Source organism: Hordeum vulgare, chromosome 1H, assembly GCF_904849725.1.
Source record: "Hordeum vulgare subsp. vulgare chromosome 1H, MorexV3_pseudomolecules_assembly, whole genome shotgun sequence".
In the NCBI taxonomy this organism is placed as follows: domain Eukaryota; kingdom Viridiplantae; phylum Streptophyta; class Magnoliopsida; order Poales; family Poaceae; genus Hordeum; species Hordeum vulgare.
Window position 1 is genome coordinate 500,152,267 of NC_058518.1, and position 18,764 is coordinate 500,171,030.

An 18,764-nucleotide genomic window follows, 5' to 3' on the forward strand; every position below is an offset into this window, starting at 1 on the left:
GTGACCCATACCCTTGCAATAGAAGCACTCTGTTTCAGGCTTAGGTCCAGCCTTGGGTTTCTTCGTCGGATTGGCAACAGGCTTGCCGCTCTTCTTCGAATTGCCCTTCTTGCCTTTGTCGTTTCTCTTGAAACTAGTGGTCTTGCTCACCATCAACACTTGATACTCTTTACGGAGTTCAGACTCTGCGACTTTCAGCATCGCAAACAACTCGCCGGGAGACTTGTTCATCCCTTGCATGTTGTAGTTCAACACAAAGCCTTTATAGCTTGGCGACAGTGATTGAAGGATTCTGTCAGTGATAGCTTCTTGCGGGAGTTCAATCCCCAGCTCAGCTAGACGGTTTGAGTACCCAGACATTTTGAGCACATGTTCACTGACAGACGAGTTTTCCTCCATCTTGCAAGCATAGAATTTATCGGAGGTCTCATACCTCTCGATCCGGGCGTTCTTCTGAAAGATAAACTCCAACTCCTGGAACATCTCAAATGCTCCATGACGCTCAAAGCGACGTTGAAGTCCCGGTTCTAAGCCATACAAGACTGCACATTGAATTATTGAGTAGTCCTCCTTACGTGCTAACCAAGCGTTCTTAACATCCTCATCAGCCGTAGCGGGTGGTTCATCTCCTAGCGCAGCATTAAGGACATAATCCTTCTTCCCAGCTTGTAAGATTAGCTTAAGATTACGAGCCCAGTCTACAAAGTTGCTTCCATCATCTTTCAACTTAGCTTTCTCTAGGAACGTATTAAAATTCAGGATGACTGTCGCGTGAGCCATGATCTACAACACAAATATATTCAGAGTGGACTTAGACTATGTTCAAGATAATTAGAGTTCAACTTAATCAAATTATATGCTAAACTCCCACTCAAAAAGTACATCTCTCTAGTCATTTGAGTGGCTCATGATCCACTTACACTATCCCAAGTCCGATCATCACGTGAGTTGGGTATAGTTTCAGTGGTAAGCATCCCTATGCTAATCATATCAACTATATGATTCACGATCGACCTTTCGGTCTCATGTGTTCCGAGGCCATGTCTGCACATGCTAGGCTCGTCAAGCTTAACCCGAGTGTTCCGCGTGCGGAACTGTTTTGCACCCGTTGTATGTGAACGTTGAGTCTATCACACCCGATCATCACGTGGTGTCTCGAAACGACGAACTGTAGCAACGGTGCACAGTCGGGGAGAACACAATTTCGTCTTGAAATTTTAGTGAGAGATCACCTCATAATGCTATCGTCGTTCTAAGCAAAATAAGGTGCATAAAAGGATTAACATCACATGCAATTCATAAGTGACATGATATGGCCATCATCGCGTGCTTCTTGATCTCCATCGCCAAAGCACCGGCACGATCTACTTGTCACCGGCGCCACACCATGATCATCCATCAACGTGTTGCCATCGGGGTTGTCGTGCTACTTATGCTATTACTACTAAAGCTACATCCTAGCAAAATAGTAAACGCATCTGCAAGCACAAACGTTAGTATAAAGACAACCCTATGGCTCCTGCCGGTTGCCGTACCATCGACGTGCAAGTCGATATTTCTATTACAACATGATCATCTCATACATCCAATATATCACATCACATCGTTGGCCATATCACATCACAATCATACCCTGCAAAAACAAGTTAGACGTCCTCTAATTGTTGTTGCATGTTTTACGTGGTGACCAAGGGTATCTAGTAGGATCGCATCTTACTTACGCAAACACCACAACGGAGATATATGAGTTGCTATTTAACCTCATCCAAGGACCTCCTCGGTCAAATCCGATTCAACTAAAGTTGGAGAAACCGTCACTTGCCAGTCATCTTTGAGCAAAGGGGGTTACTCGTAACAATGAAACCAGTCTCTCGTAAGCGTACGAGTAATGTCGGTCCAAGCCGCTTCAATCCAACAATACCGCGGAATCAAGAAAAGACTAAGGAGGGCAGCAAAACGCACATCACCGCCCACAAAAACTTTTGTGTTCTACTCGAGAAGACATCTACGCATGAACCTAGCTCATGATGCCACTGTTGGGGAACGTCGCATGGGAAACAAAAATTTTCCTACGCGCACGAAGACCTATCATGGTGATGTCCATCTACGAGAGGGGATGAGTGATCTATGTACCCTTGTAGATCGTACAGCAGAAGCGTTAGAGAACGCGGTTGATGTAGTGGAACGTCCTCACGTCCCTCGATCCGCCCCGCGAACAATCCCGCGATCAGTCCCACGATCTAGTACCGAACGGACGGCACCTCCGCGTTCAGCACACGTACAGCTCGACGATGATCTCGGCCTTCTTGATCCAGCAAGAGAGACGGAGAGGTAGAAGAGTTCTCCGGCAGCGTGATGGCGCTCCGGAGGTTGGTGATGACCTTGTCTCAGCAGGGCTCCGCCCGAGCTCCGCAGAAACGCGATCTAGAGGAAAAACCGTGGAGGTATGTGGTCGGGCAGCCGTGAGAAAGTCGTCTCAAATCTGCCCTAAAACCTCCGTATATATAGGTGGGAGGGAGGGGGGCCTTGCCTTGGGGTCCAAGGACCCTCAAGGGGTCGGCCGAGCCAAGGGGGAGGACTCTCCCCCCCCCAAACCGAGTTGGACTAGGTTCGGTGGGAGGGAGTCCCCCTCCCTTCCCACCTCCTCCCTCTTTTTTTTTTCTTTTCCTTTGATTTCTTATCCTTGGCGCATAGGCCCCTCTTGGGCTGTCCCACCAGCCCACTAAGGGCTTGTGCGCCACCCTCATAGCCTATGGGCTTCCCCGGGGTGGGTTGCCCCCCCCCCCCCCCCCGGTGAACTCCCGGAACCCATTCGTCATTCCCGGTACATTCCCGGTAACTCCGAAAACCTTCCGGTAATCAAATGAGGTCATCCTATATATCAATCTTCGTTTCCGGACCATTCCGGAAACCCTCGTGACGTCCGTGATCTCATCCGGGACTCCGAACAACATTCGGTAACCAACCATATAACTCAAATACGCATAAAACAACGTCGAACCTTAAGTGTGCAGACCCTGCGGGTTCGAGAACTATGTAGACATGACCCGAGAGACTCCTCGGTCAATATCCAATAGCGGGACCTGGATGCCCATATTGGATCCTACATATCCTACGAAGATCTTATCGTTTGAACCTCGGTGCCAAGGATTCGTATAATCCCGTATGTCATTCCCTTTGTCCTTCGGTATGTTACTTGCCCGAGATTCGATCGTCAGTATCCGCATACCTATTTCAATCTCGTTTACCGGCAAGTCTCTTTACTCGTTCCGTAATACAAGATCCCGCAACTTACACTAAGTTACATTGCTTGCAAGGCTTGTGTGTGATGTTGCATTACCGAGTGGGCCCCGAGATACCTCTCCGTCACACGGAGTGACAAATCCTAGTCTTGATCCATACTAACTCAACTAACACCTTCGGAGATACCTGTAGAGCATCTTTATAGTCACCCAGTTACGTTGCGACGTTTGATACACACAAAGCATTCCTCCGGTGTCAGTGAGTTATATGATCTCATGGTCATAGGAATAAATACTTGACACGCAGAAAACAGTAGCAACAAAATGACACGATCAACATGCTACGTCTATTAGTTTGGGTCTAGTCCATCACGTGATTCTCCCAATGACGTGATCCAGTTATCAAGCAAAAACACCTTGTTCATAATCAGAAGACACTGACTATCATTGGTCAACTGGCTAGCCAACTAGAGGCATGCTAGGGACGGTGTTTTGTCTATGTATCCACACATGTAAATGAGTCTTCATTCAATACAATTATAGCATGGATAATAAACTATTATCTTGATACAGGAATTATAATAATAACTATACATTTATTATTGCCTCTAGGGCATAATTCCAACACAAAAGGCAAAAATAGTACAGATCAAACATAACAAACAGATTCATGTCTGAAATTGTCTTTTATTACAACCTAATCAAAATTTAAGAAATATCAAATAGTCTTACAAAGCCACTCAAAGTTTGTGCGCACGAAAAGAGATTAAACCGGTAGATCTACTCATTGCCAATGTGATCCACATGTGATCAACCAATTCATCTTGCAGCTGCATATGAGTGTGCCTATCACGCATCTCATGATTAAATTGGATGAATTGTTCAAAGTTTGCAGGAGGTGGGTGCTCAGGCTTAACACTCTCACCCTGAAAATCAGACCCTTGGTCATAGATGTTGTCATCACGCTCATCCTCAACGACCATGTTGTGCATAATCACACAAGCAGTCATCACCTCTCAAAGCTTCTGAGGGCTCCATGTCAATTTAGGGTTTCGAACGATACCCCATCAAGACTGAAGCACGTCAAAAGCACGCTTCACATCTTTTCTAGCACCCTCGTGCATTTGGGCAAACCTCTATCTCGTCTCTCCTTGCGGATTGGGTATGGTACGTTTTCACAAGAGTGGATCACTAGGATAGATACCACCAGCTAGATAATGTCCCTTGTTGTAATGATGACTATTGATCTCAGAATTAACCTCGCGGGAGTATCAGGACATGAACTCAGCTCGAGCCCCACGCATCCCCTCTCCTGATGCACACAACCTCTCTTTTCTCCTCCCCCCCCCCCCCCCCCCCAAAAAAATTGCTGGATCTGCTAAGGCAAATTTTTGAGAGGAGAGATATGTGCATATCCCCTTTCTTATTAATAGGAGAAAATGTATATGAGGTATTCATGATGTGATTCAGATACTTAAGATACAACATATAGTTTTGTGATCAATGATTATGCATTATATCCGGCTGCAAATGAACTAGTTGTGTTTTTGCATATCTAATTTTCACAAGAATAATTCATGTCCAAACAAGGCTCTCATGCAGCAACTTATATGCAAAACAGCAAACTAATGCTTGAACTTTGTTGGTCAACTTTTGTTAATATTCTTGCCTTCTGAAAGATGTCCCTCTTTCATTTCACATGTTAGACGTGTTTCTAATCCACTTTGTGAGAGTGTGACCTCTATGTTAACATAGACCTGCTAGCTTCATATTGCTTTTCATACGCGGCGACTAAATGTTCTGCTGCTCCACTCCTATTAACTTCTCCTTCCGTCTCAAAATTCTTGTCTTAAAATTGTCTAGATATGAATGTATTTAGTCACGTTTTAATATTTAAATACATTCATTTTTAGACAAAACTAAGACAAGAATTTTGGGACGGAGGAAGTCTGGGCTTCATATGCACGCTCACAAATAAATTACTGTTAGGACACATGATGCCCCTCATCTCCATCCTCCACAGCCGATCCTAGCCTCTCCACGACGTCCTCGTGCGGCACGGCAGCCGCCCCCGGACCCACCCGCCAGTCACCAGGAGAGATCCAGCCACCCCGGCAATCGTCACCAGCCACGTCGCCCCCGTCACGAGCCGGGCCCGCCGGCCGAACCACCGGCGCGGTCTCCCCCCCGCAACCGCGGCTGACGCGCCGCCACGTCACGCCGCCCCCCGCGTCGCACCACTACAGCACTACTACAACTTTGCATGCGCGCGCACACGGCCGCGCCGCGACCGGCGCGGAAAAAGCCGCGGTCGCCGTCGTCCCCTCGCCGCGTGGGCCCCGCCGCGGAGAGAAACGCCCGGCCGCGCCGGTGACGGGCGGGTGACGCGCGCCACCTCCCGCCATGAGCTCATCGCGCTTTATATACCCGTCCTCTCCTCCCAACCCAACGGCCATTGCCCACCGCACCACCACGGACGCAAGCAAACCGCGCACAAGGCAGCGGATCGCGAGGAGGAAGAAGACGAGCTCGGTTCACGTGCGTCGACCGGTCGAGATGTACCAGGCGATCCCGTACAGCGCGGGCCGGCTGGCGGCGTGGCCGCGGCGGTCCGAGCAGGCCGAGGCCGACGGCGCGGCCGGCCAGGAGGGCGCGCCGGCGAGGGGCGACGGCGGGGAGGCGGTGAGGCGGGCGGTAGCGGAGAGCCCGGTGCTGGTGGTGGGGAGGCGCGGGTGCTGCCTCAGCCACGTGGTGAAGCGGCTGCTGCAGGGGCTCGGGGTGAACCCCGCCGTGCACGAGGTCGCCGACGAGGCCGAGCTCGCCGCCGCGGTCGCCGGGGACGAGGCCGTCGTCGCGCTGCCGGCGGTGTTCGTGGGCGGGCGGCTCCTCGGCGGGCTCGACCGGCTCATGGCCGTCCACATCTCCGGCGAGCTCGTGCCCATACTCAAGGACGCCGGCGCGCTCTGGCTCTGAGCCTCTCAGCAAAGCAAGACCAAGGATGCATGCTGGACGGGGTGCTACTACGGACGGACGCACGCACGCACGCACGTACTACAACCGTTTGATTAGGAGTTAATCTTTTCCCCTTGTTTTAATCTCTCCTTTTGATGAATCTTGATGAGATCATGTGAGCTACTGGCCTACTGCTGTTCGATCTTCAGTCTCTCCTGATTAGGATCAATAATGGAGTACTAGCTAAATTAGCTATAGTTAGGCTTAAATTCTTTCGATTAGGGGAGGAGAAAATTAGGAACTATTGTGTCAACTCGTGCTTATTTACGACCACACGCTTGTAAATACATGGATGAGTGGAGAGGGGTGTACTGTTTAGCACTGTATAAATCATGTTCCTTTCATCTTGTGCATGAGTTTCCTAGATGCCAATTTACTTTGTTTTTGAAGGTTTCTTTTAGCGGGCTTATGAGATGTTATCATGAAATGGCACTGTGTTGGATATTTGTAATCCATGGCAGGTGGTTGTTTGTTGCGGTTGATTTTCCCCCTCTCTTCTCTAGTATTTTTGGTCTGAAAATGTAAGACCTTTTTTGAGACTATACATCGTGCACCACCGCAGCACTCAAGCTAAGCTGGCGCTACCTGCAATTTAGTTGATGTCATGATGAATGAATCTTATCAGTGTAACAAGGACGTGTGACGTATGATTTATCATCACGAGCTAACCTCACCCACATGGCGCCCGCACGAAGCCAGCTACCAAGTTAGTATAAACAAACTAATCATGATACATTTCTTATGAATGTTGATTAATTTATTTTCACCCTCCAAAATCCCCCCTCTCCACAGAGTGCTCAAATTCCTATGACTTTTCACAGCTGCTAGATGCGCGTTTTGCTACACTCTTGTATATGTTGGTTGTTTATTTGCTCATGGTCCCTTTTGTGTTGTTGGTTTGAGCCAACAAACTCTATATCCTACATGTCCCAACCTTTTCTTCTCCTATAATATGCGAAACAATGAAGCAACCACACACGACCAAAACACCCCGAATGAACAACGCGAATAACCAAGGTGCATGCTTAATGTCAAAATGAATGTTAAGTCAATGGTCTGTCGGACCCCACATCAAATCCATAGCCAAGGAGCTAAGTGCTCCCTTTTTGTCAATGTAGAGAGCACCTTAGGGAGTTTAGAACAAATCTAACATAGTCGTCAATCGTCATATATAATGGCCAAATCGCTATGATAATTGTGAATATAGCGATTATGATGAAATATGGACTAGAAGAGTCGCCATATCATGCCACATCATCGTAATTTAGAGTATCGTCCATATCTGGCCTCCAAACCTCCATACTTGGAATCACGGGGTTGCCTTTGGGAACACTCCATATGAGAGTTGTGTGTGGTGGAAAAGAAATTTTACCTGCCCCGCCCCCCTCATGTAGTGAAAGTTAGTGAAAATGGATGTCTCATTAATAAAGGATAAATGGGCACCATGATATGAAGACAACTAAATATGTCGAATTTATGTTTGCACACAATTGCCACGGGCTACATATTCATGTAAAGCGTGCTTCATATCCATTACGAAGGCTGCCGAAGTGATGCGCAAGCTCAATATGAAGGCTCACATCTATGTGCAAACTCAAACTAAAATTTTGCATTATGCATTATGTCAGGGTCAGCATGGACTAGGATGGTTGGAAGCGGTCACAAGTGGACCTACGATGTGGAAGGGGAGGCGTTGGCGTGGGCAGGAAGAGTAAAAATGTCATCCGGTTTTTCCATGGGAGTGCACTCTAAAATACCCCCCCCCCCCCGGATTAATTTGAAACCGTCCATTATGGCGATCACACATGGGATGATGACTCTACTAGACCTTCCTTTCGACTAAGGGCAACTCCAACGCACGACCCCAAATCGTCCACTCACGTCCGTTTGGGGATAAAAGGACACAAACCGCGGCCCAACGCGGGAGAAAACGGACAAAATGTCCGTTTTCTATTTGCTTTCAACCCATTCCCGGCCCAACTTTAGACCGCGTTTGCAGCCAAACAGACACGCACGGACGGGCGCAACGCGTGCCCTTGTCCGTCCTGGCCCGTCCATCGGTGACACAACCCCTTTTCTTCCTCCCCTTTCCTCGCTCCGCCCTCGGCCCCTCGCCATCGCCTGTCGCCACACCCGTCGTCCACCTTGATTTGCCCGTCGGTGAAACAACCCCTTTTCTTCCTCCACTGTCGTCGCTCCACCCTCCGCCCGCGCTCGTCCACCTTGCTGCGTGGGAAGGGGCTCGACGTACCCTTTGAGGCCGCGTCTCCACCACGAACGCAAGGTGTTCGGCACTTTGCTCGCAAGGTACGACGGATAGAGAAGATGAGTACTTCTTTCACAACTTCATTTGTTCATTGGATGATTCGTCCTCGGACGATGACGACATAGTGCTCGCAGCATTGGTTGTCCATGACCACATCAGTAGGATGCGGCCTCGGTTCAGGGGATCAATCCCCGGCCATGCTCCGGCCTTGAATCACAATAGGGAGAAAGGGCACAACCTCCTCTATTCCGATTACTTTGGGAGATCTGCACTCTAAAAACCGCATCGATTTCGTCGTCGCTTTCGAATGAGGAGGCATGTGTTCAATGTATTCGGGAATAAGTGGTTGCATATGACCCATACTTTGAATGCAAAGAGGATGCCCTTGGCAAGTTTGGCTTCTCTTCTTACCAGAAATGCATTGCGGCTGTTCGCATGCTTGCATATGGAATTCCTGGTGACGTTGTGGATGAGTATGTTGGTATGATTGAGTCCATGTGTCTTGAGCCAATGTACAATTTCTGCAAGGCCGTGGTGGCTGTGTTTGGTCCTAAATACCTTAGAGAACCAAATGTCGTTGATACAGAGAGATTGCTCACAGTCAATGTCGAGAGGGGCTTTTCGGACATACTTGGTAGTATTGATTGTATGCACTAGAAGTAGAAGAACTGTATATTTGCTTGGTAGGGGCAGTACAAGAGACACGTGAAAGGTGCCACTGTCATACTTGAAGCTGTGGCTTCACAAGGTCATGGATATGGCATTCTTTCTTCGGCTGGCTTGTTCTCACAATGATATAAGCGTTCTTCAGCACTTTCCAGTGTTTGCAAGGCTTGCAGAAGGCCACTGCGTGGAGGTCAACTTTGAGATCAACGGGCACCATTACAAGAAGGGATATTACCTAGCTAATGATATCTATCCCCAGTGGTCCACTCTTGTGAAGACCATATCCAATCCGTAAGGAGAGAAGAGACAAAGGTTTGCCCAAATGCAGGAGAGTGTTAGGAAAGATGTGGAGCATGCATTTGATGTGCTTCTGTCTCGATGGAGTATCGTTCGGAACCCTGCATTGACATGGAGCACTCAGACGCTTTGAGAGGTGAGGACTGCTTGTGTGATCATGCACACCAAGATTGTTGAGGATGAACGTGATGGCAACATCTACGACCAAGGGTTTGATTTCCTGGGTGAGAATGTTGATCCTGAGCACCCACCTCCTGCAATCTTTAAACAGTTTGTCCAATTTCATCGTGAGATGCATGATCGAAACACTCATACGCAGCTGCAAGATGACTTGATTGAGCACATGTGGGATCACATTGGCAATCAGTAGATCTATCGGTTTAATCTCTTTTCGTGTGCACAAACTTTGAATGGTTTTATAAGACTATTTGATATTTTTAAAAAATTTAATTGAATTGTAATAAAATATTATTTAGAACACGAAACTATTTTTTATGTTTGATTTAAACTATTTTTGCTATGCTTGATTTTATTGTACTTGACCTCCGACGAATGAGATGGGATAGAAGTGCCGCCACTCTTTGAACGCCCAACCGGCACAAACGCATATCCTGCCGGACACAGCTTCATTACTGATCCCAAATGGACAAAATTCGGACAAAACGGACGTCCGGTTGAAACCATGCGTTGGAGTTGCCCTAATATCACCAAGCAGAGGGTTATTATGGCATCGATCACTTAGGGTGATTCTACTAAAATTGCCCTTAGAAGACCACGATCGTGTAACTTCAAGAAGCAAGATCTTCAATCACACGTCGGCATGTCGGCCCCTAGATTTGTGAAGTAGAAATCTATCTTGCAAGAAATGACAAGCCACGACTCAACGGCACGCATTATATATAGACTGCTAGTACCGTGGATAAGTGCCGATGGGAAAACGACGAGAACCCCATGCGTTGTGAAAGGGCAAAAGTAAAAAACCGCACGAAATGACATGCGTACATGAGTGCATCCTTGTGTCAAACAGTATTACTCCATCCGTCTCAAAATAAGTGTTTTAAGCCTAATACAATAGCTCTAGTATAAAGTTGAGACAGTTATTTTGAGATGGAGGAAGTATTATTTTATCATCATTTTTGCCTGCTGTTGGATGCGACCAGCACGTACGTCCGGGTGGCCTACGTCAGACTGGCCGGAATGGCACTGCCCAACCAACTTTGGATATGATCCGTTTGTCTCCAACTGAGAAAGAAAATTCGACGACGCCTATTTGGAGCAAAGTACACAAGTCGTACTACATACGTAGGAACCAAAAATCCGAGTTGGACATGAGAGCTTGAGCCCAAGTGGCCAAGCAGTGAGCCAGACCCCGTTCACTCTCCCAACCAAGAAAGCAAAGGCTCCTTGAAATTCTTCCATCAATGAAAAGTTACGTAGATTTTTACGATCCGTTGAAAAAGAAAATCCACACGGTAAACGTCGAGTTAGTTTCCTGTTGAAACTTATCATGGAAATTCCCCGGCACAGCACTAGCTACCGTGCTATCTGATGAGGTAGACGCCGACCGATCTATTTGCTTCAACAGTGAGAGCACCGGTGGAGTGGACTAGCGCATTGGCTCAATCGATCAAGGTGGTGTCGCAGCTCTCAAGTGGTGGCAAGATGGAGATTGCGTACGTAGGTAGGCATACCCAGGGATGATTCGGGGGCGGGGGGGGGGGGGGGGGGGGGGGAACGAGTAACAAATTGATTTTTCTATTATAATAATGGTTGTTGTAGTAAAAAAAAGAATCGGTTCATATGAACTTTGCCTTCTTTCATAAACGAACTTACCTCTTATGCTTGCATGCTGACTCCGTTCCGCATATCGCACACTAGTAGGAATATGAAATTGGCCTTTGACCATCTCCGTTGGGCGATTAACTAGCGTAGAACACATGCGTACGTTGCTGGCGTGGCATGCATCATGGCCTTTTTTCTTCTAACGGGAAAACGATCGACATGACAACGATATTCATTACCCTCGCTCAGCTTCTCAAGACAGGAGTGTTCCCTCGAGGTAAAAAGGGGTTACCGGCCGCATGCATGAGGTGGTGAAGCATGGCACGTCGCGCTCAACCGCAATTCGCCCGGATCCAGATGAGCTCAGCAACCCGGTCGAGAAGCACGAGGGCGTGAGCGAACGAACGAATATGGTGGGTGAATTGGAACAAGAAGAAAGGGACTGTGAAAAATATCAAACTGAAATGGTCAATGGTTTCCAGAAGATTTACATCACCTGCGCTGAGCGAGTCCATGCATGACCAATCAAGCGCGGCCGGGGAAGCATTCTCATGACGCCGCCCGAAAGCCCCGGCCCAAAAATACACGCGTGCATGGGCATGGCTTCTAACATACTCCCCCGTTTCTAAATATAAGATCTTTTAGAGATTGTATTATAAACTACATACGGATGTACGTACATAGACATATTTTAGAGTATAGATTCATTTATTTTGTTTCGTATGTAGTTTTCTAGTAAAATCCCTAAAATGTTTTATATTTTAGAACGGAGGGAGTAATTCGTAAAATGAGTGAATCAACATTTTAAAATAGATTTATATGCATCCATATACAGTCCTTTAATGAAACTTTTAAAAAAACTTATATTTAAAAACGGAGGGAGTAGTAATCTTGATAAAGAAATAACACCGTATTGACACGACGACTCTCGGGATCCAATTTCCTGTTCCCGAGCAAGCACGATCAACCTGCAGGAGACGTGGCCACAAATGTTCTACATCGGCTGACGTCAGTCAGGCAAGGGGCGTACGTCTAAAACTCTCTCTAGCTATGAGCACAAAAAAATAAACGTGTACAAGTAATTAATCGTGTGACGACGACCGACCCCGACAGCGACGTGGTCGACCTACGTGGCGCGACGATGGACACGGTAGGACGACGTGGGACGGAGATCCGGAGGATCGCACCCTGACATCAACGTCTTTGACAAGTAGCCACCCGGTGGTTGGATGACAGTCAGTACTTACTTAATAATTATCAATTAACTAAGATAGGAGTGGTACTTATAATTACACTACGGCTCCTGGCCGGTTGATGTGCTCATGGATATACGTCATGGAATGGATCATCAGGAAATGGTTTCCAACCCATGCATGGTGGTAGCTAGTGGGAGGAAGATTTTGGGTAATCTAATCTATCAGGACCCGGTCTTTGTTATTAAGCAAAAAATATGCATCTTTTGTCCCTTGTTATGTTGAAGCTACAATTGGTGAGAGAAAACAAGCATCAATCAGGGTTACCTTGCATGCAAACTACTCCTTCGTTTTTAAATATAATTTTTTTAAAAGATTTTATTATAAACTACTCCCTCCGTAACTAAATATAAGTCTTTTAAGATATTTCACTAGGTGTCTACATACGAAGCAAAATGAGTGAATCTATACTCTTAAATATGTCTATATACATCCGTATGTAGTCCATTAGTGAAACCTCTACAAAGACTTATATTTAGGAACGGAGGGAGTAAGTACTGATGTATATAGACATATTTTAAAGTATGGATTCACTCATTTTACTTCGTATGTAATCCATGATGAAATTTTTAAAAAGCTTATATTTGAAAACAGAGGGGAGTACGATTAATTAGGCCGCGGTGCTGTCCGAGCATCATCAAGTCCAGGGAAGGAACCTATTCTATCCCTAGTGCCAAACCGACAGGATGGAGTTGTGCTGGCCTATCACAACTTGCTTGATCCTGGAAACGAACATGGACTCTCCCTCTGTACGCTGGCTGGAGTGGAACAAAAGCTAGCTAGCTAGGAGGATCAGGCATCAATATCACCATCATCATCATCATCATCAACGTCGTCGTCGTCATGCATTGTTGTTGTGTACCACTACCTGTTTTGATGCCAGGGAACCTTTTTCTTTTCTTTACAAGAGAAAGCACTTTAGTGCAAAAATAACACATGGATATGCCGGTTTATCGGTCGCGATTTTCAGATACGAAAGCACAGAGAATAAGATGAAAATAGAAAAGGCAGGCATTTGATAGATTTTGTTGTCCTTTTTTTCATTTTGTATGTACATGTGTACTATTGTTCTATGGTTCAGGGCTTTAAAAAAATTTGGAAACCTTTTTTCATTTTGTATGTACACGTGTACGGTTGTTCTATGGTTCGGGGCTTTAAATTTTTTTTGGAAAAAAAGCATGCATGTACTTATTTTTTGTTTATAAACTCCACGGGCGGGTATCTAGTCTCAGGAACGGCTATTTCTGATACAATAGAGAAAAACCCCTCACCAAATCGTTTGTTTTGCTTGCATTTTCATTGCACACGACTTACGGGCTGCGATCTTCCGTTGTGTATGTAGATGTTAATCATGTTGCTCATGTAGGATTAGGAAAGAAAGCCAAACCGAGTCCTAGTAGTATTAGGATTCCTAGTCTAGTCTATTTCCATAGTCCCTTGTGGACGTGTATAAAAGACACCCTAGGGGTGTTGATTGTAACACCAGAAAAACGAAAAGCAATACAAAGCAAAGGCTCGACACGAGCCTTTAGCCATCAAATCCATCGATCAGTTTTATTCGTATCGCTAGTTACGCAAGTTCCGTCAAGTAGCCGGCCGAAGCAAGAATCGCGTAGGCACGCCTGTACAGCTGCATACGCACGTTCAAAAGCCAACAATTGGTATCTAGAGCCTCGACGATCTACGATCTACGATGACGGACAGCGACGCTGAGTCGGTCAAGTCCGGCAGCGGCGGTGCCAAGGCGAACAAGAACGGCGACAAGGTGAAGAAGGGCGTCAAGTCAGCATCCAGTGGTGGAGGAACGAGCGGCGCCAACGTCCAGGCGCATCGCAACATCCCCATCCAGTACCCGATGCTCACCGACGCCAACTACGGCGTGTGGGCGGTGAAGATGAAGATTATTCTCCGAACCCTTCGAGTGTGGCAGGCAATCACGGACGACGACGTCGATGACGAGTCTGACGAAGGTGCCATGGCCGCCATAGCCCAGTCTGTGCCGGATTCCGTGCTGATGACATTGGCGGAGTTCGAGACGGCAAGAGAGGCGTGGAACGCACTCAAGGAGATGAGGATCGGAGAAGATCGCGTCACCAAGGCAAGGGCACAAGTGCTGAAGCGCCAATTTCACAAGTTGCAGATGGAGGAAACTGAATCGGTGAACGACTATGCCATGCGTCTTACTACTCTGGTGGGAGAGATCCGCGCGCTTGGTTCAAAGCTCGAGGAGACCGAGATCGTGGAGAAGTTTTTCAGTTCAGTGACTGATAAATTCACGTACATCATCGGCACGCTCGAGCAGCTTTACGACATCGACGACATGACCATAACGGAGGCGATCGGACGCCTGCGGACGTGGGAAGAGAATGCTCGTGGCTGTCGAAAAGGCAAAGGAGGAGGTAGCGACCAACTCATGTACTCGCGCGCAGATTGGGAGGCCCCAAGTAGCAAAGGAAGGCGTGACGGTGGCGAAGGCTCAAGCAACACGAAGGGCGATGGACAAACCGGAAAAGGCAAAGGAAAAGGCAAACCACAAGGTCGTGGTAAGGCGGGCCAATCTAAAGAGCAGAAACCACGGAACTTGGACTTGTCCGAGGTCAAGTGCTATAACTGCAATAAGATGGGTCACTTTGCGAAGGATTGTCCAAAGCCTAACAAGCGGGAGATCAAGGCAAATTTGGCAAAGCAGGAAGACGAAGGTCCAGGTCTTCTGATGGCCGAAGTTTGTGATCTCGCTGAAACGGTGGTTGTGAAACCAAGCCGGAAGGTGCTACTTCATGAGGAAAAAGTGACACCAAAGTTATCCGGTGATCAGAACGTGTCGTGGTATCTCGACACGGGTGCCAGTAACCACATGACGGGGTGCAAGGAGAAATTCCTCGAGCTGGAATACGATGTTGAAGGCTCGGTCAAGTTCGGTGATGGTTCAGCTGTGGAGATTTGCGGGCAAGGATCTGTCCTCTTTGAGGGTCTCACAGGCGAACATCGCATACTCACCGGAGTGTACTACATCCCACGGCTGCGCAACAACATCATCTCTATTGGGAAGCTTGACGAGAATGGATGCAAGGTGAATATAGAGAGCGGAGTGATGACGATCTTCGACAACCTCCGAAACGTGCTAGCTCGTGTTAATCGCACACGGAATAGGCTCTATATCCTCAACCTTGATCAATCTCAACCGGAGTGTTGGCTTGCCAAGAGTGATGATGATTCGTGGTTATGGCATGCTAGATTTGGACACGTTAACTTCTACGCCTTGAAGAAGATGTCAAAGATGCAGATGGTATCCGGGATGCCAGTTATCGACCATGTTGATCGAGTATGTGACGGGTGCTTGGTTGGAAAACAGCACCGCAGGCCATTCCCTGCTCAGTCTACCTATCGTGCAAGTGATGCACTCGAGCTGCTCCATGGTGATCTATGTGGCCCTATCACCCCGGCAACTCACGCTGGAAAGAAGTATTTCTTCCTTGTGGTAGACGACTACTCGAGATATATGTGGGTCATTCTCCTACGATCTAAAGATGAGGCGTTTGAAGCGTTCAAGAAATTGAAGGCTGCAACAGAGATGGAACACAAGCTGAAGGTTCGCGCTCTTGGGACAGATCGCGGCGGAGAGTTTACGTCGAATGAGTTCAACGACTACTGCGAGAAGATTGGCATAAAGAGGTTCCTCACGGCACCTTACACGCCGCAGCAGAATGGGGTCGTTGAAAGGCGCAATCGAACCGTTGTTGACATGGCAAGGAGTTTACTCAAGAGCAAGAACCTGCCAGGGACTTTTTGGGGAGAAGCTGTCTCGACGGCGGTCTATCTTCTCAACCGGGCTCCAACGAAGGCGGTGATCGGCAAGACTCCGTATGAAGCAATTTACAGACGTAAGCCGAATGTGTCTCATCTACGGACGTTCGGGTGCGTGGCACATGTGAAAACGGCGGAGCCACATCTCTCAAAGCTTGCCGATCGTAGCACCAAGATGGTGTTCATCGGATACGAGAGCAGTTCTGGCACCAAGGCATACCGTTTCTACGATCCACAAACCAAGCGTCTACGGATTTCACGCGACGTCGTGTTTGAAGAAAACCAAGCATGGAATTGGAGCGCCGCAGCCGACGATGCTCCAAACAGTAACATATTTGTAGTTGAATTTCCAACTGATGATGATGCAGGGGAGGATGTCCAGGTGATTGGCAAGACACCCAACCAAGGTGACCACAATGGTAGTGATCATCATGGTGCCGACACCGACGATGACGCGCATAGGTCGCAAGGAGATAGCGACAACGGCGCGCACGACACAGGCGGAGATCTCGACGACAACATCGACAACGAGGCACATAGTGACGACGACAATCAAGATGATGGTCACGGTCACGACGACTACGCCGACGACACGGATGTCGATGACACAGTAGGGTCTCAGCCGTCTTCCTCAAGTGCAGCAACACCGACACAATTTGTGTCGCCTCCTTCGCAAGCCACAACGGACTCCTCAGGGCCTCGTCGCTACAAGACCCTCAAGAAAGTCTATAAGTACACAAAGCCAGTTACGCTCGAGTACTCCGGACTATGTCTGTTCGGAGTTGAGGAGCCGGCGAACTTCGTAGAGGCGAGCAAAAGTCCTAGCTGGACGCACGCCATGGATGAGGAGATGAAGGCAATTGAGAGCAATGGCACGTGGACTTTGGTAACCCGACCTCCAAACCAAAAGACGATAGGTTTGAAGTGGGTTTACAAGTTAAAGAAGGACACGGAGGGTGCCATTGTGAAGTACAAGGCAAGACTCGTTGCAAAGGGCTACGTTCAACGTCAAGGAGTTGACTATGATGAGGTGTTTGCACCGGTTGCTCGAATCGAGACGGTGAGAGTGCTCCTAGCTTTGGCAGCACAAGAGGATTGGAAGGTTCATCATATGGATGTTAAATCCGCTTTCCTCAACGGCGATCTCACAGAAGAAGTGTACGTGGAACAACCCCTCGGCTACGAGAAGAAAGGCGAAGAAGGGAAAGTTTACAAGCTCAAGAAGGCACTTTACGGGTTGAAGCAAGCGCCAAGAGCTTGGAACTCAAAGTTAGACCGAAGTCTGGTCTCGCTCGGGTTCAAGAGATGTCCCCTCGAGCACGCAGTCTATACAAAGAACTCCAAAGGCTCAAACCTGCTAGTTGGAGTTTATGTCGACGATCTGATTATCACCGGAGATAGCGTACAAGAAATTGAACGTTTCAAGGCGCAAATGAAGAACAAGTTTAGCATGAGTGATCTGGGATTACTCAGCTATTACTTGGGCATCGAAGTGAAGCAAAGCTCCGGAGAGATTTCCCTATGTCAATCGGCTTACGCGGTCAAGTTATTGGACAAGTGTGGCATGTCAGATTGCTACGCGACACAAGTTCCAATGGACCAACGTCACAAGTTGAGCAAGCGTAGCTCAAATCCGCCGGTGGACACCACAATGTATCGAAGCGTTGTGGGTAGCCTAAGATACTTGGTGCATACCCGACCTGACTTGGCTTATTCAGTCGGGATCGTGAGTCGTTTCATGGAGAATCCGACAACCGAGCACATGAGCGCGGTCAATCAAATCTTGCGCTATGTGAAAGGCACCATTAATCTTGGTTGCACGTACAGAAAGGGAAATGAAGGATTGATCCTTCGTGGATATTCAGATAGTGACATGGCAGGTGATGTTGATGACCGAAAGAGCACAACGGGCATGGTTTTCTACCTTGGCCCGAATCCGATTAGCTGGAATTCTCAGAAGCAAAAGGTGGTGGCACTGTCTTCATGCGAGGCAGAATACATAGCGGCAAGCACGGCGGCTTGTCAAGCAGTGTGGCTGAGAAGACTCCTAGCTATTCTTGCAAAGCGGGAGGTGCAGAAGGTGTCACTGAAGATCGATAACCAAGCTGCAATCTCGTTGTGCAAAAATCCGGTTCATCACGAAAGGAGCAAGCACATAGATACCCGGTTCCACCATATCCGGGAGTGCATTGAAGAAGGGTTGATCGAGGTTCAACATGTGAACACGAAAGACCAACTTGCCGATATTTTCACCAAGTCCCTCGGTCGACAGAAGTTCATCGAGATGAGGAGGAAAATCGGAGTGCAAGAAGTGAAGTCAAGCAACAAGATTAAGGAGGTGAATGTAGATGTTAATCATGTTGCTCATGTAGGATTAGGAAAGAAAGCCAAACCGAGTCCTAATAGTATTAGGATTCCTAGTCCTAGTCTATTTCCATAGTC

General features: G+C 47.7%; 1 protein-coding gene across 1 annotated transcript; it reads left to right on the forward strand.

Moving 5' to 3' along the window:
• The first annotated feature begins 5,590 nt into the window (after positions 1 to 5,590).
• On the forward strand, positions 5,591 to 6,601 carry LOC123419566 (monothiol glutaredoxin-S9-like). The gene has a single exon (XM_045107181.1). It carries the CDS (start codon positions 5,646 to 5,648, stop codon positions 6,213 to 6,215), a length of 570 nt encoding a protein of 189 aa, XP_044963116.1. The 5' UTR covers positions 5,591 to 5,645; the 3' UTR covers positions 6,216 to 6,601.
• The last annotated feature ends 12,163 nt before the right edge of the window (positions 6,602 to 18,764 follow it).

Bases quoted from the DNA above. Each gene is read 5' to 3' on its own strand.
- LOC123419566 (XM_045107181.1), top strand. From the start codon at position 5,646: ATGAGCTCATCGCGCTTTATATACCCGTCCTCTCCTCCCAACCCAACG.